The sequence below is a fragment of the Lynx canadensis genome, chromosome A3, assembly GCF_007474595.2.
Source record: "Lynx canadensis isolate LIC74 chromosome A3, mLynCan4.pri.v2, whole genome shotgun sequence".
NCBI classification, from domain to species: Eukaryota; Metazoa; Chordata; class Mammalia; order Carnivora; family Felidae; genus Lynx; species Lynx canadensis.
The window spans coordinates 38,709,373-38,735,786 of NC_044305.1; the positions used below are offsets into that span (position 1 = coordinate 38,709,373).

At 34.5% G+C, this 26,414-nt stretch overlaps 1 protein-coding gene across 4 annotated transcripts in view; it reads right to left on the reverse strand.

The window, feature by feature from the left end:
* TASP1 (taspase 1) overlaps positions 1-26,414 on the reverse strand; it is a 269,597-nt gene that overhangs the window by 184,492 nt on the left and 58,691 nt on the right. For all 4 annotated transcript variants that reach the window (XM_030310108.1, XM_030310111.1, XM_030310109.2 and 1 more), the window contains 2 exons: positions 24,377-24,456; positions 6,002-6,108 (listed from right to left, as the gene is read on the reverse strand). In XM_030310108.1, coding sequence (XP_030165968.1) covers positions 6,002-6,108; positions 24,377-24,456 — 187 coding nt within the window. The remainder of the gene's footprint in view (positions 1-6,001; positions 6,109-24,376; positions 24,457-26,414) is intronic.

The following is a 26,414-nucleotide window of genomic DNA, read 5'->3' on the forward strand; positions in this document are numbered from 1 at the left end:
TTCCCCCTCCTTTGACAATAAAACCACTATTTTGTCTGGGAAAACAAAGTGTCCACCAGCAAGCCATGAGCTATATAAAAGACAGTCATTGGGATGACCCACTCAACTTTCTAAGTTCTCTTGCAGCCAAGAACAGCCAAGTGACTGAATTATGCTCCTTCTCTACTACTCCCCCCAAAAATAACTAAGGGGAAGTCTATAGGGAGACTCTGGAAAACTCTTGCATCCCAGATTTAAAAAGTAACAGATACATCTGGCAATAGTCTCCCCTACCCACATCATCTCTCTTCTTCTCACCTTGAATGCAGATGTGACATCTAAAATTGTAGGAGCTATATTATATCCATAAGGCAAAAGACATGAGAGAAGGGCTTAAGAGAATCCCAGATATGTTGGCTCTAGCATCATTGGAAACCTAAGCTAATGCCAGCAACCAACCACCTCCAAACTTTTTATTATATGGCAAGAAGCCAGGGAGCAAGAAGACAAACATGCACATCCTAACCACAGTCAGGTTTTCTATTGTTTGCCGCCAAAAACATTCCATGGATTAACCATTCTTATTTTAAACTAAGTCAAACGTAAATGTAAATGATCAAAGACTGAGGAAAATAAAAACACTACAATTTAGTGAGATAGGAAGCTATTAAATAATTTTCTTGCTTTAATTTTTATTTCTATTGGTATTGTGCTAATATCTGTATAATCAATTACATTTTTAAAGAAATATCAATGCAACAAAAGGGCCTAACTGGTTTACTTTATTTTCAGAATTAAAAATGTTGACTTTTTGTACCATATATTTTTCAAGACAATATTTATTTCCTTCAACACTGAGTAACAAAAAATATCAACATTAGGACAATTACCAAACACTATTCTTTTTATCATATTTATATACCCAACTCACAGGTTACATTAAGTAGCCACAACAAACAGTAGTCTTAGTCCTATGTTCACTGACAACAAACACAGTCAATGCTGGCTAATCAAAACTATGTTGAAACTACACATCCAGGATAAGGAAAAATAAACTAAATACAGGCTGATTTAGAAAATAGCTATTTGTCCTTTCCTGTCATATGTCTAAAAAATTACTACACCTCCTCTTAAAATTTATAATTTTCTGCCCCATTGGCTCATTACCTGGTGGTCTTTTCTCTCTGTGAGCATGTTTTCTTAACTTTACTATTAGAGACAAGGCCTACCAAGGTTATGTAGCAAACATCTATTAAAACAAAGCCTCTGGCCAGCATCTTTCCCTAATGGCAGGCCCTTGGATCCTAGTCATTTCTGTTGGTCAGTGCTAAGCACAAAGCTTTGTATGCATTAATGATCATATATTCTGAATGTTAAAAATATTTTCCCAGGGGGCCTGGATGGCTCAGTCAGTTATGCGTCCAACTCCGTATTGGCTCAGGTCGTGACCTTGTGGTCATGAGATCAAGCCCACATCGGGCTCCATGTTGAACATGGAGCCTGCTTGAGATTCTCTCTCTCCCTCTCTCTGCCCCTCCCTGGCTCGTGTGCATTCTCACTCTAAACAAACAAACATTTAAAAAATATTTTCCTGTCATTTAAGATATCTAAAATATTCTATTAGAATCATGCCTGAATTCAACCTCTCCATCCACCACTACCTCCCTCCCTTACCAAGCCCCCTTTCTCCATTACAAGACTCCACCCAAGGTAACTAATTTGGACAGCAGTTTTCTTTCCTTCTTTCCTAATTTCCTTCCTTTTTCCCTCCCTTCTTCCTTTTTTTCTTTCTCTCTTTCTCTCTCTTTTCTTTCTTTCTTCCTTTCTTCCTTTCTCTTTCTTTCTTTCTTGAAGTGACTTTAAAGATGAAGGCCACAATGGCAAACACTATTGTATCTGACTAAATCAATGATAGCCACAAAGCACTTGACACTTATTATCACTTTTCTTCCTCATAACAGACAGTGCTTGTGAGAGAATATCACTATTTTCATATAGACGTAAGAAATTTGAGCCTTTGTATGTTACATTACTCATTGAATTCATAGACCATAACTGACAATGGCACAGTCTCTTGACCTCATATCTCTCTCTTACTGCTCCGTGGTAAAACTTCTCAAAAGAGTTACCTACACACTTCTCCCTGATCAATCCATGCCACCGGGGTCCACAACCACTATGTCACAGAAACTGTCCTCATCTAGGCCCAAAGCCTCCAATGGTGAGTCCTCCATTCTCATTAGCTCTTTTCTCAGTGGTGCTTGACCCAGGTGATGACTGACTTTGAACTGCTCCTTTCTTGGCTAACTAGACGTTCCCTTGGTGATACATCCGTCTTACCTGCTGCATCTTCGTTCTTTGCTGAATTTTCCTCTTCCCAGCCTGCAGATGTTGAACTGGCCCAGGATTCAATTTTCAGACCTCTATCTTCTCTAAACTCTTAGTGAGCTTATCTAGCCATATATATTTATATTCCTTTTGATGCCAATAATTTCCAAGTGGGAATCTCTCTCCTGATCTGCCCACAAGCTTCAGATGCATAGTAACCCAACTCCACAATTCATCTTTCCTTCTGCTATATCAAGATTTTTATTGAAAATCCTCCTAACCAGTATGATGAGAGGTTGGTTAAATTTTTCAAAAGTTGAATATTCTCTTGGTAAAGTACAGAATCGTTTAAAAACAAAGTATGCATAACTTAAACATTTTCTTTTTATTTAAAACACAAAGGTTCATTCATTGGCCAATTTTTTATATAAGACCAAAGACTTTTCTTTGAATGCAGTCCCACAACTAAATGTTCCATATCATCTTTCTTACATAAACTATAATACATTGAATTGTCCTACGATTTCAAGTTTCATATTATTTAAAATAGAACAAGAATATAAAAACACTAACAATGCACTCTGCATGCAGAATGCTTTTATGATTTTTCTCAATCTTTTACAGCTGGGTTACCCATACTTAATTCTAGAGCAATTTTTTATAAACCAACTCTATTTTTTCAAGTTAGCGCTCAAACAGCAATCTTAGTTTTCAAACCCACAACTCTCTTTTTAAACTCAGTATTCATCAGTTTACAGGAGACTTAATGAATTATGTAATTACAAAGATAAAAGCAAGCCTAATGAGGCTCTAGGTGGCATATAATTTAACTGAAACCAGCAGAGGAGCATGGCACTACAAGGTGGTGTTTAGGGTGTTTTAAACTAATGCTTCAGGGTGTCTAGGGTGCTGTTGGCATCAGGAAACATGTTTTAAGGTGAAAATGGGAAGTATTGGTTAATCTGAGTCCATTAAGGGAATATGGGCCAAATTTCCACTTCCCACCTCTATCATAATGAAGCCATACCTTTTCCAGCCCTCCTCACCTTAGCAAATGGCAAAAGTTTTGCTGAAGCTAAAACTTTTAATTCCTCTCTCTTCTTTCCCAATATCTCAGACAGCAATAATGCCTGTATTTCTAGGAACTCTCAAAATATATCCCTGATATATTCACTTCTCTTCCATTTCATCCCTATCACCCACAGTCTACACTGTCAACATCTCCCAACTATAGTAATTTCCTAGTCTCCTCACTTCTATTCTTGCCCCTACCCTCAAAACCATACAACACAAAACAGCCCAAGAGAACCTTGTAAAATGAGAGTGAGATGGCATCACTTCTCTGCTTTTAATTCATCAATGGCTACTCATTAGTCATGAAATAAAACTGTGAGTCCTTCCCATGATCAACCAGATCCTAGCAGAGCCAGCACCTCGCTACCTCTCCAGCTTTGTTTCATACCATTCTCCTCTTGCGCTCTGCTTTAGGCACACTGACTTTCATCTCCATTCCTCCAATATGCTAACTCCCCACCAGGACCCTTGCACGTGCAGTTCATTCTGCCTCAAATGAGTTCTGCTAACTCTTCATAGAACTCACTTCTGATTTTTCAAATGTTATATCCTCAGACAGGTCTCTGTTGATCACTAACTAAAGGAGTCTTCCTTTGAGTCTCTCTTGTGTCTCTCACATCCAAGGTACTCTGTATCACATCCTCTTCAGGGGAGGAGGGACTCCCTTCGTAACAGTTACCAAACATAGTAACTATCTTACCTAATTGTATGCTTATATGTTTCTGTTTGTATCCACTAAAATATAGTTTCATTATATCATGAATTTCCTCCACGTTGTTTATCATTGCTTTTCTTCCTACCCAGCTCAGTGCCAAGAGTAACAACTTAACAAATATTTTCTGAAGAAAAAAAAAATGAATCTTCTGAATAAGACCAGCTAAATATATTCTCAACTGATACTTCTCTGCATCAAAATCCTACATTTATGTCCAAAAAAGAAATATATATATATATATATGTGTGTATATATATATACACACACATATATATGAATGTTTAGAGCAGCTTTATTCAGAATAGCTAAAATCTGGAAACCAAATGTCCAACAAGAGAAGAATGGAGACACAAATTACAGTACATTCATACTAGAGTATTAATTAGTAAATTAAAAAAATGAGCCCGTGAAAAGTATCTCAAAAACACTTTGTGAAAGCAACCAAACAGAAAAGAGTACCTTTTGTATTATTCCAATTATACATAATTTAAGAACAATACAAAACATCTTTGATGAGAAAAATCATAGCAGTGGTTGCCTGTACAAGGTGGAGACTGGCCAAAAGGAAGTACAAAAGAACTAGATATGTTCTACACTTTAACAGGCATATGGGTTACATGGGTATAATCATTTATAAAAGTGATTAAATTGCTCACTGCATCCAAATTTTATCACAGTATTTTAAAAGGTCAAAGGTTTTAAAGTCTTAAATTTGCTCCCTCAGATAACCCAAGAAACAGAAACACACTACTATCCCTTTTCACCAAGATCTATTTACTAATTTGTTCATTCACCCTCTAATTTCCTACTCATCTCTGGCAGAAATATGAAAAGATTTGGGTCAAAATGTTTGATTCCTTGTGGCAACATACTGGGAAAATATATATAGCTATGAAAGATCATTTATTATGCTTTTATATAGGGTAAATAATATAAAACTATGACAGCTAAAGCATAAACCAGTATATGAGCAATTATAGAAGGAATAATCAATAAAGAACATTAATGAGATGTCAAAGTATATCAAACAAATGTGATATGAGACAGCCAACATGAATTGTTGGCCCCCCAACAGGCTAAGCAAGAATGTCCTGGTTTTCAACTTCTTTCTACCCCTCAAAACACCTAACAAATACAACACATGGACTCATGATGGCACATTAACACATGAAATGCAAACAAAGAATGCAGAAGAATAAAAAACAGAAACATGTAATTAGAATGTAAAAAATCTACATGAATCCAGTATATATATTTCCTTAAAACACACTCTACCCTCTAAATAGCCATGTTAAGAATCACTATTTAGAGCTGCAAGAACCAAAACAGTAGTCATGGGCCACATGTAGCTACTGAGCACTTAAAATGTTACAGGGGCATATGGGAAACTGAATTTTTAATTTTATTAAATATCAATTAATTTTAATTTTAAAATGTATTCAATTCAATTATTGGAAAGTTTTTAAGTTTGTTTGGCATAACCTGTTATGTAAACCTACTTTTTCAACTGTTAATTTTATGAAATATAAGTACAAACCAAATATTTCCAATGAAAACTTAGTGTCATAATTGAGATGTGCTATAAGCATAAAATATACACTGGTTTTGAAGACTTAATACAAAAAAGAAAAAAGAAAGTTCAATAGCTCACTAATTTTTTCATTGGTTACATGTTTAAGAGATATTTTGGATTCACTGATTTAAATAAAGTAATTATTAAAATTAATTTCACCTATTTTTTTTTTTTTACTTTTTTTAATGTAGCTACTGGAAAACTTAAAAGTACATATGTGCCATGCATTGTATTCCTACTGGAAAGTACTATTCTAAAGCTTATATGTCTAAACGCAAATTATAGATACCATGATGATACATTAATGATTAATATTTCAAACATCTCCTGACCTTTTCACTTGATTGTCTTCTTTTCTTTAGTTGAATGAAATCTGTTTCCACCCTTTCTGCCAGCTCTAGTTTCCTCTTGTTTCTTTTAAATGCAGCTAAACTGAATCCTATAAAAGAAACATTAAAAATAACATTTGAGAAATATTAGAGCAATGGGGTAATGAGATATCCTGAAGAGCCTTCTCAGACTAAAATCCGTAAGAATGGCAAATAAAAGGGTTTAAGATTTTTTGCAATGTACACTGCAGTAGTAGGAGAATAAAAGAAATAACCTTAGAAGAGGTTAAAACCTTAAGAAAAAGATCAAATACAGATAGACAAGAAGAGTCCTAAAGGTAGATGGTACCCAGAGGTATCTGCTAACGCATGCTACTACCAACTTTAGTTGTGAAGGTCTCTGCATAAATGACAAGACGAAATCTTGGGACAATGCAGCATGAGAAAACATCTCAGGATTTTGGACAAAAAAAGTAAGGAATCTCAAAGAGTAATATGCATAGTGAAAGGGAAAACTAGAAAAGGCCACTGTTCACAAAGAAACAGGAAATTTGCAAGTCTCAGCTGTGGCTATAAATGTAAAAGGGGGAAAGGTCTCACTAGAAAATTTATGAGCAAAAAGTACATTCAGACAAGTTTAGAGGAGAATTCATATTATCTGTCCGGTCTGAACACACACACACACACACACATGCACATCTTAGTGTTTCAGTGCTTCAAAAACCCATTAAACACAAATGAAATACTCCCTGGAAAAGCATACCTTAACTTACCAGACCTTAGAGAATTCACAGTTTCCAATTAACATGAGCCCATAGTTTAAAAAAAAAATTTTTTTTTACAAAGTATATGAGAAATGAACCACCAAAAATAAAGAATAGAAGTCAGCCAAATAAGGGGCACCTGGGTGGCTCAGTCACTTGAGCACCCAGCTTTTGATTTCAGCTCAGGTCATGATCCAGGGAGGTAGGATGGAGCCCCTCATTGGGCTCCACATTCAGCATGGAGTCTACTTGGGATTCATTCTCTCTCTCTCTCTCTCTCTCTCTCTCTCTCTCTCTCTCCCTCCCCCCCATCTCTAAAATAAAAAAAACATTAATTTTTTAAAAAGTCAGCCAAATATAAGAAAACATAATTTGACCTACAAAGATAATGGAATAATCAGATACAGAATATAAAACATGTTTATGCTCACAGAAATTTAAAAAAAGATATTGAAAATATAATTAGGGGACAAAAAAATGATACACTGACCAGGCAGACTTAAAGAAGAACAAAATGGAACTTCTAAAAATAAAAAAATAAAAAAAAAAGTTTTAACTTAACATATAGATTTCAACAGCCAATTAGATTCAGCTGATAAAAGAGAAGTTATGAGGGGCGCCTGGCTGGCTCACTTGGTAGAGAATGCAACTCTTGATCTCAAGGTTGTAAATTCAAGCACCATGTTGGGTGTAGAGATTGCTTAAAAATAAAATCTTTCAAAACAGAGAGAAATTATGAACTAGAATATAATGCTAAAGAGATTATCAAAGTTTTCTGATAATGGCAGACTAAATTATTCAGAGTAATTCTCTACTGAATTTACTAAAAATGTCAGATAAAATATGAAAACACAGCACCTTAAAAACATTAAAAAAACTTATAAAAAGTACCAAGCTAAATTCTGGGGGTAAACTGAGACTAATGCTATTATTATGGCACTGTGAGCATTTGCCAACACAAGCACACGAGTTTGGTTAAAAGGCATCAAGAAAAGATATAAATCAAGCCCAGAGCCAAGTTTCATAAGAGACACTTCCCACAATAAGCTAGGTATTAAAAGGGCTAATGGTCTCATAGTAGAGCTGATTCAGAACTATACAAGTCTGTCCCTACCTTCTATCCCAACATGAAGTCCATTCAGACAAGACTGTCTTAGATTAAGGGTGAAAAAAAATAAGGAGGAGGACAAGGACAGAGATAAGAGGAATTAGAAAGAAAAAAAAAAAAAAACTACCCTAATAAGTTTGGGATTGACTGGAGCCCTTCAATAGACTTGCAAACATGAAGTCTGGGTAGGTCAGGGAATGTTAAGCTTTGAACTAAGTTTAAGTAAATTCTGATGAATGGTATGTGAAATAATAGAAAAAATATATATTGGTCTCTGACCTTAGTTCCTGGCACAAATCTCTTAAAACTCTTGTAATTTCCTAAATTATAAGAGCACTAGGACCATCTTTTGTTCTAATATTTGGTCTTTGACCCTAGTTTCTGACACAGAACTCCTAAATCCCTTGGAATCCCTGGGTGATATGAATGCCTTTTGTTCTAATGAGGCAATTCTTAGTGGGCACCTAGCTAGCGTCAGGCTGAAGACTAGACACCAGAAAGCCTAAACCATAATTAAAAGCTTGAAACTTTCAGCCCCATCTCCATCCTCTGGGAAGGAGAGAGGGACTGGCAATTGAGTTAATGACTGAGCATACCTAGAAGATGAAACCTCCATAAATATCCCAAAAGTACAAGGTTTGGAGAGTTGCCAGCTGGCTAAACATATCTACATGTTGGGAGGATGGTACAAATTAATTGGACCTAAGGATGGCCTCATGGGAACCTATGATTTATAGCCAGTTGGTCAGTACAAGTGACAACCTACACTTTCAATTGGCATCTAATGAGGGAAGAGGTGGGGGTAAACTAGTAAGACAGCCCTGACCTGTGTGGTCTACACTAACTCCAGTTAGAGTCAGAATTGAACTGAATTGTAGGACACCCAGACGGTGTTGAAGAAATGCTTGGTGTAGAAACCCATACATCTGGTATCAAAAGTGATGTAGAGAGTTCTGAGTATGAAAGTAGGATGAGAGTAAAGGACAGACAGAGGAGTATTTTCCCCATAAACAGTGCACACACAATTGGCAAAAATAAATGCAAAATATAATACAAGAGAAAAACACCTTCATCCTAGGCCATGGTGAAATTACACAAATAATTATTTAAGGGCAATGATAAGCACATAAAGATAATCAGGCACAAAAAAAAAAAAAAAAAAAGATGGGGCACTATAAATGACAACAAGCAGAGAAAAAAATCCCAATTAGGATTTCAGATTATCAGGCAGAAATATAAAACAAGCACACTTATAATAATTTTAAAACAAACAAAAAACATGAAAGTAGCTATAGTTCATACTGTAAACTAAAGATAGCACAGATTTTTAAAAAAACAAGCAAAAAAAAAAAAAAAACCCCAGAACTTCTAGAAATGAAAAAATAAATACTCAAAATTAAAATCTCAATGTATATGTTTGGTAGCTGATAGGATATAGAAAAAGGAGCTGATGAATTGGAAGACTGATCAGAAAAAAGCCAGAATACAGCTAAAAGAAATAAAATAAAATAAAAAGAAATAAAATAATAGAGAAAACCAAAGAAACATTAAGAAACAGGAAAGATAAGGTGAGATGGTCTAATATACGTTTAATCAGAATTTAATAAGATGAAGGTAAAAGAATGGAATAAAGGTAATGTTTTAGAAAACTGGAAAAGAACTTTTCCAAAATTATAAAAGCCACTAATCTACAGATTTAATAATTCCAAAGAATATCCATAAATTAAATTAAAATCATAAAAGTTCATAATAAGATACATTAAGTAAAAGAGAGTAAGAACAATGACAGAGAAAAATCTAAAAACAGCAAGAGGGAAAACAGATTACTTCAAATAAGCAGAAGTTAAAATGACAGCAGCCTTTTCAACAGCAAAATGGAAGCCTGAGACAGTGGACTAATTACCTGCAATGAGCTAAAAAGAAATATCTGCTGATTCAGAACACTATATTCAGTGAAAATATCCTTCAAAAATGAAAGTGAAATAAAAATAGTTTCAGATAAACAAGAATGAGCAAATTCATCACCATCAAGACCTATGGTAATCAAAATAGTAAAGGGTGTTCTTCAGAAACTGAGAAAATAATACAAAGTGAAAGATGAAAGACAAAAAAAAAAAGTGGAGGGGATTAAGTACAAAGGAAAAAGTAAATAGGCAAATCTAAATGAAAACTCACTTTTATAAAACAGTAATGTCTCCCACTGTTTTAAATGCATACCGAGTTTAAAATAAAAACACAAAAGTTGGGAAGACATTACATGTAGTTCATTCGAGTATTCTAGGGTTCTTGCATTGGCTGAGAAGTGGTAAAAAGTACTATTATCTAATAAACTTTCCTAAGTATGTATGTTGAAATCTCTAAGTTAATTCAAAGAGAATGGTAAAAGAAGGTAACAGAAACATATTAATGAAAAAGAAAATGTAATGATGGAAAATAATACTAAAGAAGGCAAGAAATGAGATATAGAAGGAGACACAGACCATGTGGGACAAATAAGAAGCAAAGAGTAAGAGATTAGATTCAAATCTAATATATGAGTAATTAAATTAAATGTAAATGGACTAAATGCACCAATTAAAATACAAAGATCACACACAAAAAAATTTTTAATATATATGTGTTGCTTTTAAACATAAGATTACACAGACAGATTAAAAACAAACAGATAGAAAAAGATATACATGCAAATACTAACGAAAGGAAACTATTATAGTTATTTTTTTTTAATGTTGACTCATTTAGTTTGAGAGAGCATGTGCACATAAGCAGGGGAAGGGTAGAGAGAAAGGGAGAGTGAGAATCCCAACCTGACTTCTCACTGTCAGCACAGAGCCCAACATGGGGCTTGATCTCACTAACTCTGAGAATATGACATGAGCTGAAATCAAGAATTGAACACTTAACTGCCTGAGACATCCAGGCGTCCCTACAGTTATTTTAATATCAAACAAGTAGACTTCAAGGCAGTAAACATTACTAGATACAGAGTGCCATTTCTTTAAAAAAAAAAAAAAAAAAGGTCAATTCTGGGGCTCCTGAGTGGCTCAGCCGATTAACCTTCCAACCTTGGCTCAAGTCATGATCTCATGGTTTATGAGTTCAAACCCCCCCCCCCACCAGGCTCTGTGCTGACAGCTCAGAGCCTGGAGACTGCTTCGCATTCTGTGTTTCCCTCTCTGCCTCTCCCCCACCCACACACTCTCTCTCTCTCCCTCCCTTAAAAATAAATGAACATAAAAAAAAATTTTTTTTAAAGTCAACTAACCAAAGTCTTTCATGGGGCTACTAACACATGCAAGTAAATATATGGCAACTATAGTAAAAGAAAAAAAAAATAAGTTTTTTTTCATAATATAGTATGTGACAAATATAAAAAATATGAAGTTGTTTGAACATTTAAAAATTCAACATAATTCATTACACTAACAAATTAATGTCCTCTTAATAAACAAAAATACAATATTAAATTCATTTACAATTTTTTAAATCTTTCAAAATAAAACTCCCTAAATATGACATATCACTAAATTTTCAATCAAACGCATTATACTTAAGTACGTCCAATGTCATCACTTCAATTAAACTATACTAATGATCCTTTGTCACTATGAAAGGGAAGGGAAAAAAGTATAAAGATTCAAAAGAAAGAAACACAACTATCATTATTCACAAATGACATGATTATGAATTTAGGAATCAACAAGAATCTACAGATAAATCATAAGGATTAATAGAAGAGTTTAGCAAGGCAGCTATATAAAAGTATGTGTATATACATATATACACATGTGAACATATACATAAACATACATATATGAAAACAATTATATCCATTGGCAACGACCATTCTGAAATATATTTTGGCATCATCTGGTAAGATGAAGATAGGCAGACACTATGATCCAACAATTCTACTACAGTACGTATATTAGAGAAAGCCAACTGACACAGAATATATGTAGAAGAAAACTTGTTTGTTGTAACTCCAACATAATAGTCTACCTACAGAAGGTATACAATAGTTTATAATAAATAGGTTAAAAAAGGAAAGTGGAGAAATGTTATTTTCAAAATGAACCCAAATTGCAAAATATCCAATAATAAACTAATCATGAAGCCTGAAAACAATACTGTAGTAATAACACAGAAATGAACTAAAAAAAAAAAAAAAAAAAAAAAAAAAGTTAATGGAACTACCCGTCAAATCCAAAAACAAATTGATGTATATTCTATTTGAGAAAAAACAATGATATTTCATGCCAGTAGGAAATGAATGTTACTCAATAAGCTGTCTTGGCACAATATGTTACCTATTTGGGGGGAAAAATTAGATTCCTGCCTCACACTACACATAAAAATGAAATCTTATATTAATAATTTAAACACATACTTTTTAAATGCCCAAAAAAGTTAAACCATTATCCAACAATATAGGCATAAATAACAGAGTTTTTTGAGATACTTGCTATTTTTTAGTTTAATAGTTTTGTTTTAAAGTAGAATATTTCCCATAAAATGTTATCAAAGCCAGAATCTGTTAAAATAATGGTTGGCTGATACAATCATATAAAATTTAAAATGTCTATAAGGCAAAAGATATCATATGCAACAGTAATGATAAATAACATAAACTTTTTAGTATATGCAAATAGCTATTGAGACAGGATTAATATCCTTAAATCATAATGATTATAATACAAAATTAATCAAATGGAGTTAGAAAGAAGATGGCCCAGTAGGAAGTGACAGGAATCTATCTCCCTACCTAAACAATAACTGTCCTGCCAAAATCTAATACAAGTGTTACAGACCTCTGGAGTCTATTTAAGGCTGTTACTTTCAAAGGAAGGCTTGAAGTAAACCGTGGTTAGTTGGGGCCAATTTCAGCTCTTACTGAAATCGACCCATTCTCCATCCCCATCCGTTTGGCAGACAACCACGCATGTATTCTGAGAGCAGATTGCACAGAGCTTGTGAGAGCCAGGTTGGGCAATAAAGACCCTGTCCTCCAAATACTGGAATCAGTGCTTCTGATTTCTTCTTGCTGGTACTGGTCACAAGGTGCAGAAACAGAAGTAGGCAGCTATTGTTGCAATGCCCTCCCCCTCCAGCTGAACTGACTTTCAAGGAATTTAAAAGACTTGTGCTTTTTCTCCACCTTCAACTTACCTCTTTTTCCCCTTTTGGGAGACATTCAAAGAGATATAGAAATGGCCCATAAGCACATGAAAAATGCTGAATATCATAAGCATTAGGGAATATGAAGCAAAACCACAATGAGATACCACCTCACACCCATTAGAATAATTATTATTTAAAGAAAATAAATAAATAGCAAATGTTGGTGAGGATGTGGAGAAACTGGAACCCTTGTGCACTATTAGTGGAAATTTAAAATGGCATAGCCACTATGGAAAAGGGTACAGTGATCCTCCCAAAAATTGAAAATAGGATTACATAAAATCCAGCAATTGCACTTCTTAGTACTCAAAACTATTGAAAGCAGGGATTCTAACAGAGATTTGTACACCCATGTTCATAGCAGCAAAATAAACACTGGCTGAACAGCAACCCGAGTATCCATCAACAGGTAAATGGATAAACAAACTGTGGTGTGTGTGTGTGTGTACATCATGTGTATATATACATATATATGGAATTCCATATTCATATTCCAATTCAGCCTTAAAAAGAAACTGACAGATGCTACAACATGGATAAACCTTGAGAACATCATGTTAAACGAAATAAGCCAGTCATAAAAGGACAAATAACGTATGGTTCCACTAATATGAAGTACCCACTGTAGTCAAATTCATAAAGATAGAAATGAGAATGGTTGCTAGAGGCTAAGTGGAGGGTAATAGGGAATTACTGTTTAAGGAGTACAGAGTTTTCAGTTTGGCAAGATAAAAAGGGTTCTATAGAAGGATGGTAGTGATGGCTGCACAAAAATGTGAATATACTAAAAGCCATTTAACTGTACCATTAAAAAATATTTAAGATGATAAATTTAATGTTATGTGTATTTTGCCAAAATATTCAAAAAGAATTATAGGAAAAAATGTACACAAATGTTTATAGCAGCATTATTTATAACAGTCCCAAACTGGACACAATCCAGATGTCTTTCAATGGGTAAATGATTAAACAAACAGTGGTATACCCATATCATATACTACTTAGCAATAAAATGAAATAGGCTATTAATAAATACAACCATCTGGATGAATCTCCAAAGAATTACTCTGAATTATTAAAAAGCCAGTTCCCAAAAGGTTACATATTGTATGGTGTCACTTATATCACATTCTTGAAATAGCAAAATTATACTAATGGAAAATAGGTTAGTGGCTCCAGGGGCTAAGGAGGGCATGGAGGTGAGGAGGTATGACTATAAAAAAGGAAACCTGAGAAACTGTTGTGAAGATGGAAGTGTTCTGTATCTTGACTACATCAACATCAATATCCCAAATGTGATTCTGCACTGTGTTTTGCAAGATTACCATTAGAGGAAACTGAGCAAAGGGTACACGGGGATCTCTCTATATTAATTCTTACAACTGCATGTGAATTTATAATTACCTAAAAATAAAAAATTTAAAATAGCATAACTGGTCATATTAAAGAGTGAAGTACTAATATATCACACACCTGTTATAATAAAATTCTAAAATTAGTACATAAAATATTTTATCAATCATGTTGTCTTTCAAAGTATCCTACTCAAAGGCAGAAGAACTCTAAAATCACAACCCAGCCAATAGAAAAAAAAATAGGATTCCTTGTAGCAGAATCATGCCCATAAATTGATAGGATAAAATAATGTCCCCAATCAACTCTTTACTTAATATAAACATGTACCTCAGATCCAATCAAAGCATAAAACAGCTAAAAATTAAGGAATAGATGGTGGCAACTTTGTAGCACAAGCTATTTAAGATTGGTCTTTACTAAGAGACAACAAAACTACTTTCAATTTCAACTTTAATGAGTCTTCTGGAAGAACTCAAAAACATGTAGAAGCTTGGGGCACCTGGGGGGCTCAGTGGGTTAAGCATCCAACTTCAGCTCAGGTCACAATTTCACGGTTTGTGAGTTCGACCCCCGCATCAGACTCTGTGCTGACAGCTCAGAACCTGGAGCCTGCTTCAGATTCTGTGTGTCTCTCTCTTCCCCTCCCCTGCTCGCACACTGTCTCTCTCTCTCTCAAAAATAAATAAACATTAAAAAAAATTTTTTTAATAACTAAATAAAACACACAGAAGCTTTATCTCAGACATGTTAAAACTGAATATATATTGAAATTACCTGCAAAACTTTAAAAACGTCAGATGCACGGGTGCCAGCTACAGAGTTGCTGGTTTTGGGTGCAGCCAGGGCTTCAGAGTTTTTCAAAGCTCTCCAGGGATCCTAATGTGCAGCCAAAGTTGAAAACCACTGCTCTAATGGTTACACCTAACTCCAGTTGGATCAATCACTAAAACCACAAGTCAGTGTTGAAGAGCTAGACTGATTAAATTCTGATGAAATTATATCACCAGAATTATTTTCATGTCCAACACATTAATGATAGTAAAAGTGATATTAATAGTTAACATTTGAGTGATTCTATGTGCCAGAGATTGGAATAAGAATTCTTTATACATTATCTCAAGTAAACACAACCTCTCCATGAGAAAAGTTTCTTGGAGGTAACTTGTCCGTGGTCACACAAAGTTGTATGCCTCTAAAGCCTATGCTCTGAGCTACTTTATGGTCAATAATGGCAGCAACTTTACAAATACAGATTTCTCAAAAATAGACAAAAAATAAAAGCTCTTAGGAGAGGAATCTGGCAATAGCCAGGATAATGGTAAATGTGTATTCTGAGTGAGCAAATCTACTTCCAACTAGATAAATAAAACACATTTGTACAAGAATATTTGTGAAATCATCAACATTAATGGCAAAACCTAGGAACAACGTGAATGCTCGTCAATAAGGAAACAGCTAAAAAAAATGTATAGTAAATGCTATCCAGCAGTTTAAAAATTAATTGATTTCTATATATATCAACATGGATAGATTTCAGAATATATTTTGCTGACTGATAAAAAACATAAGAAATATCATATTATGATACCACTCCTCTAAAAACTTACTAAAAATACTATAGAGTATGATACCATTTATCTAAAACAAAAAGAATAATACTATATATTCCAGCATTTCTGTTGACACAGAAAGAAGCAAATCAACAAGTAAGTGTGGCTGTTGGAGTGGACAGGAGAGGCTGGGACTGGGAAAGGGGAAGGTTTATGTAGAATGCTCTAATTAAAAAAAAAAAAAAAAAAGTAACATCTTTTTTTAAAAAAAGGTAACAAAAAAGGTACAATTAAAAAGTAACAAACATAATGTTTAAGTAATCAACTCCCTTTTATAATGTGAAATGTTATATTTGTTAACTTATATTTGTTATTTATATTATTATATCTGCTAATAGTACACATTTACTAAGCATAGGTTCTGGCTCCTGGTAATGGAGTTGCTTATATGAGACTAACCCACAAAACAATAACAATTAGAAACTCTGGTCAGAATTTTTTAAATTAAAAACAAAAAGCTATTTGAAGACTAGTGACCAAAGGCTGGTAGAAATAGGAGAAGATTCAACCACTGAAAGAAAAGAAACACACTGGATGACATCAACATTCATACAGCTTTCTCTATGAGGCACTACAGTCAAAACTATAGAGGCACAGCAAATAGATCTCAAATAGAAAACTATAGTCTTGCCAGGTGGAGTTGAAAGTGTTTGGGACTATTGAAGCAGCTGGAAATTGAGGGAGGAATCCTGGAAAGGAGAAAGCCACACACACAGAAAAAGGGAAGCCCCCAAATTTATGTAAACATCCCTTCAAATTCTTGAATGAGCCCTTAACTGTTTATATAAGATGCAAGATTCCATAGAGGTTAGTGAGGAAAACAACAGCTGAAAAGCTGACAGATTTTGACAAACACTTGCTGTAGGAGAGACAAAGTTTAAAGCTTGAGACTTTCAAGTGAAACCCTAGAAAGGCCATATCATAGGAAAAAAGACCACAAACTAGTACTAAGGATTAACTCTAGAATTAAGAACAAAACTGAAATGGACTCACTTTCACAAAGTCTAAAACCAGGCTGTAACAAAATCAAGGTGATCTACAATTTCACTACATGCTAAAACAAAACCCAATATCATTCAAAGGAAGATAATATGCCCATAGTCTCTACAACATATCATTACAATGCCCAAGATGTAACAAAAAAACAAATTATGAGACATACAACTAAACAAAAAAAAAGTGATAGAGTCAAGAGGAAAAAAACCCTGTCAATAGAAATTGACCTACCAGTGACCTAGATTTCAGAATTAGCAATCAACGATTTTAAAATAGCAATAAACAGGAGCACCTGGGTGACTCAGTCACTTAGGCATCTGACTCCTGATTTCGGCTCAGGTCATCATCTCATGATTCGTGGGTTGCTCTGCTCTGTCGGGCTCTGCTCTAACAGTGTGGAGCCTGCTTGGGATTCTCTCTCCCTGTCGCTCTCTGCCCATCCTCCACTCGTGCTCCCATGCATTCACGCATGTGCACTCTCTTTCTCACTCTCTCAAGAAATAAACATTTAAAAAAAAAAAATTTTTTTAAATGTTTATTTATTTTTGAGACAGAGAGAGACAGAGCATGAACGGGGGAGGGTCAGAGAGAGGGAGACACAGAATCTGAAGCAGGCTCCAGGCTCCGAGCTGTCAGCACAAAGCCCAATACAGGACTCGAACTCATGGACTGTGAGATCATGACCTGAGCTGAAGTCGGATGCTTAACCGACTGAGCCACCCAGGTGCCTGGATATAAACATTTTTTAAAATAAATAAAATAACAATCAATATGTTAACAATGGGTATAATAAGTGAAGACAAAGGGAATTTCAGGAGAAATATAGAAATTTTATAAAAAATGTAAACTTTAGAACTGAAAGTTCTAAATATTCTGAAATTTAGAATTTAGAACTGAAAGTTCTAAATATTATGAAAACGTAATATTTCACACTGTAAAGAAATAACTACATTAGGTTCACATCAAATTGGACACTGCAGAAAAAAAGACTGGTGAACCTGAAGACAATTCAACAGAAATCATACAAATGAAAGCATATTGGTTAATTTTATGTGTCTACTTGCCTGGGCCACAGGGTGCCCAGCTATTTGGTCAAACATTATTCTCGGCATATCTGCGAGGGTGTGTTTGATGAGGATGAGATTAACATTTAAACTGGTAGACTGAGTAAAGCAGATTGCCATCCCTAATATAGGGGGAATTATTCCAATTGGTCAAAAGCCTTCATAGAACTAAAAGGCAAACTCTCCCCTAAATAAAAGAGAATCCTTTTTTCCTGACTGCCTTCAAACTGCAACACTTTTTCCTGCCTTTACACTTGAACTAAAACATTGGCTCTTCCTCAGTCTCGAGCCTGCCAGGCTTCAGACTGGAAGCACACAGCTAGCTCTCCTGGTTCTTAGGCCTTTGGACATGGATTGGAACTACACCACTGGTTCTCCTGAGTCTCCAGCTTGCTGACTGACCCTGAAGATCTTGGGACTTGTCAGCCTCTATAATTGCGTTAAATATAAAAGCCAATAATAAATCTGATAGATCAATCAATCTATTGATTCTGTTTCAGTAGAGAATCCTGACTAGTACAGAAAGCACAGAGGGAAAAAAAAAAAACAAACAAACAGGTAAAATGAGAGCTTCAATAACATGTGACAGTATCAAGTGTTTTCATATAAGTAGAAATGAAGTCCCAGAAACAAATGAAGACTATGAACCAGAAAAAAAATCTAAACAAATATTGTCCAAAAGGTTCCCTAATTTGATTGAAAACATTAACCACAGATTCAGCAGGCACAGTAAAAACTAGGCACAAAGAAACCACACCTAGGCATACCATGGTTAAACTTTTTTAAAACCAAAGATAAAAAACCTTTAAAAAAAAAAATCTGAAAAGGAGAGAAAAAGAACAATATTCTAATTCATGCTACAAACATGGATGAACCTTGAAAACATTATGCTAAGTAAAATAAGCCAGACACAAAAGGACAAATACTGTATGATTCACACTTATAGAAGGTACCCAGAACAGGCAATCATAGAGAATGACTTTGCAGAATGGAGGTTACAGGAAACGGTTATTTTCTGTTTAACAGATACGGAGTTTCTGCTTGGAATGATAAAAAAGTTATGGAAATATGTACTGGTTATATCACACTGAAAATACACTAAATTACACACTTAAATACTGTCAAAATAGTAAATTTTATGTCACATTTTTTAACCATAATAAAAAAAAGGGAAAAAAAAGTGCTAAAAGAAAAAAACCTGACAACCTAGAAGTCTGTATCCCACAAGAAATTAATATTTTTAAAGTAAAGGCAAAATAAAGATTTTTCAGATAATGAAAGCTGACAGCATTTTTCACCACGACACCTGTCGCATTACCAGAAATGCTTGTTCCAGATGAAGGGAATAATACCAGATAGAAATTTACATCTACATAGAGGAATGAAATTTTAAGTATGTGAGACACTATGTAAAATATTATTTTAGAATAAACTGAGAAAGACATTCCGAAAACTTTGAACACTGAAAGGGGATAAAAACCCACCAGTTATGCCCCCCACCAACACAAAAGGTAGTCAAGGTTAAAACACATCATTACCAAGTATAGAAACTAATTTTTACTGAGGAATAGACAAGTGCCCAATATAGAATAGCATTTAAAAAAATGTTTAATCTAAATAATAATTATAATTTCTCCCTCTAAATTGACCATAGGTCAATATGATTTTTTGTAATATATTATATATAATATACATATTATATGTGTGTGTGTGAATATAATCACACAACTTTCAAATACCTTATTTATTCAGAGAATATTTCTTGCTGGTTGGTTATATAAGAAGTTTATGGCATAAAACAAATATATATTTCTTATTTTGAGGATACTAATATATTAGTCAAAAATATTTTTGTCCTCCTGCAAAATATCTAGTAATTGTGATTTTATAACACCTTTTTATATAAATGCTCTGAAGTAAAACTGGCAAAATGAATATATAAATGAGTTCACTTCACACCCTACTAAAATCTTACCAAAAAGAAACTGAAGGGAGAAAAAAGACTGACATACATAAGGGATGATGACAAAAAGGGCAGTAGCAACACAATTTCAGAAAACAGAAAGCAAATGGACAGTTACTGATTGAGTAGAGGAAGATGAATCCAGATGCCTGGTAGCCAAGACATCACAACGCAAACTAATCTCTTCCAAAGTAAACAAATTCCTTCCAAAGAAACACTACAAGACCTCAGAATAAAAGGCACCTGGTATTTTTTTTAATTTTTTTAAAATGTTTATTTTTTTGAGAGAGAGAAAGAGAAACAGAGACAGAGCATGAGCAGGGGAGGGACAGAAAGAGAGGGAGACACAGAATCCAAAGCAGCCTCCAGGCTCTGAGCTGTCAGCACAGAGTCCAACGTGGGGCTCAAACTCGTGAACCACGAGATTGTGACCTGAGCTGAAGTCAGACGCTTAACCAACCGACTGAGCCACCCAGGCGCCCCAGGCACCTGGTATTTCTGAAAGCCAGGTTGGGACTAAAAATAGGAGAACTGGTGGAAAGTGTCAGTAAGAAACATGGAGATGCCTAAATCCCCCCTTCATGCCCGCAGAAAATATGAGGTTGACTAAACCATATGGACCTCGAATTAGTGTACATCCAGCACAAGTGGGAACAGGTATCATCAGGGGCTCTACACAAAAGTTCTACATCAGGGGTTCTACATAAGTCTGAAACAGGAAAGGTGAGACCTCCAGCCCCTGCCCTTGTTCTGCACCACAATACTGGCTATAGCCCTGGCAGACCTGGGAAAATTTCTCTCTCACTAATCCAAAAGAAAACAGATACAACTGGTTTTGTTGGGGGGAATACCTGGGAATTCCTCCCAACAAAAGAGCCTGATCACACCACCCTTCTTGAGGTCAACCAGACCTGTCATCAAACACAAAGCTTCCAAATGGCTTTTAAGTACCATATTCATAAATGTGAAAACAGCAAGGGGTCACTAGATAGAAAAATTTGCTAACATGCATGAAACAAACAAAAAGAAAGAAGAAGCAGAAACAGCAGATAGCAAATTTTAAACCATAATATCCTAAGAGATGAGCAAAAATATTGAGCTCATGAAATAAGAACAGTGCACTACATTTTAAAAGTATTAGTCAGTGTGGTGCCTGGCTGGCTTAGTCAATAGAGCATGCAACTCTTGATCTCGGAGTTGTGAGTTCAAGCCTCACGCTAGGTATACAGCTTACTTAAAATTAAAAAAAAAAAAAAAAAGGATTAATCACAGATGAATCTCTAGTAATTAAGACAATAAAATCCAAAATTATAAATTCATCAGAAGTAGAAGGTTTAGGAGACAAAACTGAAGACATTTCTGAGACAGTAGGACAAAAATGATTTCAAAAAGAAGAAAAAAATCACTTTTGAAAAAGATACAAGGGATTGGAGCATGAGATCCAACATCCAATTCATAGAAATTAGAAAAATAAAAAAGAGGAAAGATAAGGGAAGATATTAATACACAATTTTTTAATTTCTCCCCAAAATAAAGCACATGAATTTCCAGATTAAAAGTACTCAGGATGAGTACCAGACATACTGAATTAAAAAAGACCCATTCCAAGATGTTTCATTATAATAAGAAGAACATAGGAATTAAGGCTTCCTTCCAAAGATGAAAAATTTACCACAAAGAACTGGGAATCAAAATGCATAACAGAAAGACTGGAAACTAGAACATGAGAGAACAATTTCTTCAAAACCCAGGGAAAACAATTTCTAGTCTTACATATACCAAGTAATGGAATACAATGAAAAAGAAACAAACATATGAGAGTCAGGAATCAGAGAATTTGATGCTGGAGAGACAAAATGGGAATCCAAAATGATAGTGAGGTAAAGACCAGGGATGACAATCCCTCAGCAGGCTTTCTGTGAACCCATTCTAAACTTTAAGGTGCCAGCTGGCATGTCTCCAAGAAAAAACAAAATGGAACTATCAACTGACCAGATTTGTTTGCCTGACATAAAAACTAAATAAATGCTACTGGGAAGATTTTAAGGTAGAATTAGTGGTGGAGACTATGAGAATTAGACCTCTAACACTCCCTGTTTGCCTACCATGTACATATTTCTCTGCCTGCCAGCCTCCCTATAACATATTCAGCTACATGATTATTCATTTTGAATATAATGTTATTAAGAGCTGATCCTTATCAAATACCTCTTATGATATATAATCATTACCTTTTTGGTTTAACTCCTCGCAGTTAATGATTCCTCATTTTCTCATTTGATTCTTTAAATTATAGTCATAGATTAGCATGATAAAAAATAAAAATTTAACATTTTTACATTTCACATGTAAATATTTATAACTCATTTTTCATTTTTCAGTCATTAGATTTAATCATTATCAGACATTATTCTTGATAACAATTTCGAGTTACTACATATCATCGTATGATAATTTGCTTACATTTCTTTCTGTTGGGCATTAAGATTTTTTCAAATTTTTTTATATTCTTTTTTTTTTCACAAACTGTTGAGTGTTTTTTGTTTTTTGTTTTTGCTTTTTATTTTTATTTTTTAATTTATATCCAAGCTGGTTAGCATATAGTGCAACAATGATTTCAGGAGTAGATTCCTTAATGCCCCTTACCCATTTAGCCCACCCTCCCTCCCACAACCCCTCCAGTAAACCTGTTCGTTCTCCATATTTAAGAGTCTCTTATGTATTGTCCCCGTCCCTGTTTTTATATTATTTTTGCTTCCCTTCCGTTATTTTCATCTGTTCTGTGTCTTAAAGTCCTCATATGAGTGAAGTCATATGATCTTTGTATTTCTCTAATTTCGCTTAGCATAATACCCTCTAGTTCCATCTACATAGTTGCCAATGACAAGACTTCATTCTTTTTGATTGCCAAGTAATATTCCATTGTAAATATATATACCACATCTTTATCTGTTCATCCATCGATAGACATTTGGGCTCTTTCCATACTTTGGCTATTGTCGATAGTGCTGCTATAAACATTGGGGTGAGTGTGCCCCTTTGAAACATCACACCTGTATCCCCTTGGATAAATGCCTAGTAGTGCAATTGCTGGGTCGTAGGGTAGTCCTATTTTTAACTTTCTGAGGAACCCCCATACTGTTTTCCAGAATGGCTGCACCAGTTTGGATTCCCACCAGCAGTGCAAAAGAGATCCTCTTTCTCCACATCCTCTCCAACATCTCTTGTTGCCTGAGTTGTTACTGTTAGCCATTCTCACAGGTGTGAGGTGGTATCTCATTGTGGTTTTGATTTGTATTTCCCTAATGATGAGCCATGTTGAGCATCGTTTCATGTGTCAGTTGGCCATCTGCATGTCTTCTTTGGAGAAGTCTATTCATGTCTTTTGCCATTTCTTCACTGGATTGTTTGTTTTTTGGGTGTTGAGTTAGATAAGTTCTTTATAGATTTTGGATACTAACCTTTATCTGGTATGTCATTTGCAAAGATCTTCTCCCATTCTGCTGGTTGCCATTTAGTTTTGATATTCTTAATAATGCTTATTGAGAACTACATAAATCTTTGTCTCTATTTCTAATGACAAGTTCCTACAAGCAGGATAAATTTAAGGTTTTGCTCTATACTACTTAGTTGTCCCCTAAAATTTCTGCCAATTTACATTTGTACCTACAATGTATTATGTTCATTTCACCACACACTTATGAGCAGTAATACAGTATTTTTAACTCTTTCAGAAATTAAGAGGGAACAAATTTAACATGTACTCTTTTTAATTTGAATTTCCCTATTAGTTATATTATATTATATACTTATGACTTTTGATCATTTTTCTTTTTGGGTATTATTTGTATTTGTGTGGTTTTAAATTTGACATACCTTCTCCCGGATTAAGGATATGTATCACTTTGTCATGGTAAGTGTTATGGTAAGTGTTTTTTCAGTCTTAACTCTTATGTAGTCATACTTTTGTTCTTCCTTCTCTTGCACTTGGTCCCTAGGAAGGCCTTCTTCAGCTCAAGGACAGATAAATGCTGACCTCTGTTTTCTTCTCCCTCTATGAGGGGGGTAGTATTAAGGTTTTATTCTTAGTAATTATATTAAGTAACCTAAAAGGGATCCTTTAGCAATACTTCCATAAAAGCATGAGAATGGGGGAAACCTCAGGAATATAAAAAGTGGCTTAAAATCAAATAACTTTCAATGTATCTTTTAACTTTAAATATTTCAACATGTAAGCTTCCTTCCTTAAATATCAGAGTACCATGTGGATTAAAACAATGTAACACTTTCAGGTATATATGCCAATATAGCTTAATTTTGAAAAATTTTTACTCACTTGTGGTCATGATGTTAGGAGGACAAGAGGGTATTCCATGATCTACTGCCCATCTGTAGGCTCCTTCTCCAACTAAAAAGCTAACAACAGAAAAATTATTCTTTTAAAAATTCAGTTTCATCTCTTCCTATATCAATAAAGTAATATAAATCATATAGTAAGGCAACTGAAAAAATGTTTTGCATATAGATATAATTCTAGGTTTATTACCTCAAAATAACAATATGGCTACATGCCCCAAAATTATTTAAACATTTTCCCCAAGTTAGAAATTTTACAATTGGAAATGGTACAATTTCATTTGCAATAACCAACAAGTAAAAACCGGCAAAATTCACCCTGAGATGCAAAAAATAGTTGATTTCCCCGTGGAAAATACTAAGATTTATCTTGGATCATCATGGTCACACGATCCATTTAATCAAGTTAAGAGTCAAAGTATCAGTGAATGTCCTCAGATTTAGTATTCTTACCTACTATAACACCTGGGTCTACCTAAAATGAGTGGGTACATCTAGAGATGCCCAAAAACAATGAGATGTGCTTACATTTGCAAGTCTTAATGCAACGAAAATATATAAATGACCTATAAAATATATGACTCTCAGAATCATTTTTACTGTGGCGAGTACTGTGGTGTGTCCCAAATGTAATTTTTTAAGCCCTAAACTGCAAGTTTTAACATAATGAAGTAAATGAAAGGATACTGTTAGCTAACTGTAAAAGACTTATTTCCAAAGATTTCAAAGGGCATGCAGGATAATTAACCACTCCATTCCCTAACACAGTAACAGCAAGTGGTTACCATAAAAATCAATCACTTCATCTCCTTCCATAGCCAACTTCTTAAAGCTCTCAGCCAGCTAGTAATGGGTTTCCTTGAACTTATGCCTGCTCATTAGTTTTTGGCTCTCTAGTTTTTGTTTCTGTTCTTCTAATCATTCCAACACTAAAACTCAAAGTAATGCATACTGAAGTCTTTAGATTCATTTGTTAGTAAGGAGACCAATGACATACTGGCAAAACAAAATCTAAGGAGATACTCAGAAATGTCCAAATAGTTCTATTGAGAAACTAAATGGTTAAGTCCAATAACTGTTTTCCAATATATGGAGAGAGAGCCAACAAGAATAAACAACTTTACTCCTTCAAACCTCTATATCTTTTTTTAAATTCTAGAGGATTCTGAAATAGAGAACAGTTTCTCCTATTCTTGTATCAAATGAAGACCACTGCAAAGAAAATGCAAAGAAAAGCTGTCATGTAAAGTTCAAATGAAGAATAACTGAAATAGAAACTTGAATGTGAGTTAAGCTGTCCTGATGGCATTTTTTAGCACTTCCTCCTTCCAGAAAAGGAATGTGATATAAGAAATAACTTCTCTCCATGCAAAGATGTAAAAGAGATGCCGAAGTAGCATATTAAGTGATCAGAACAGAAATTTGGAGCTGAATCTAGTATTCTTAGCACGCCCATTTCATCTTGGGTTCAAGCCCAGTATCTGGAATCAATGGCATTTTACAAAATATTCTTAGTTTTATTTTTCATTTCTTAAACAGTCATTGCTTCTAAATTAAACCAACTTGCCACTGGCTGCTATGCAAGTTTTTAAAATACCTTAGCCATTTTATAATATTCATAGGAAGTTGACTATTTGGATGCCATCTTATGAATAAGAACACTGAATATATGACCTTTTCCTACTATCAAAAACTACCTGTCTAGTAGTTAATCATCACACAGAATGGCACAGTGCTTTCGAAGTAATTTTAAAATTCTGAAAAGCTACATGATACTAACATGCCAAAAATTCATTTTCTAGAATATTACATGCAGTATCAATTCCAATTTCTCAGTCTTATGACTCCCCAAGGAGAAAGCTTTTAGGGAAATTTTGCCTCAATCAAGTTTAGGAAATCCCATAGAATATACCTTTGTAAAATATCTGGAATCTGACCACTTCTCACCACCTCCCCTGCTAACCCCTTTCTCTGAACTACCATCATCTCTTACCTGGATTGTTGCAATGGACTCAATA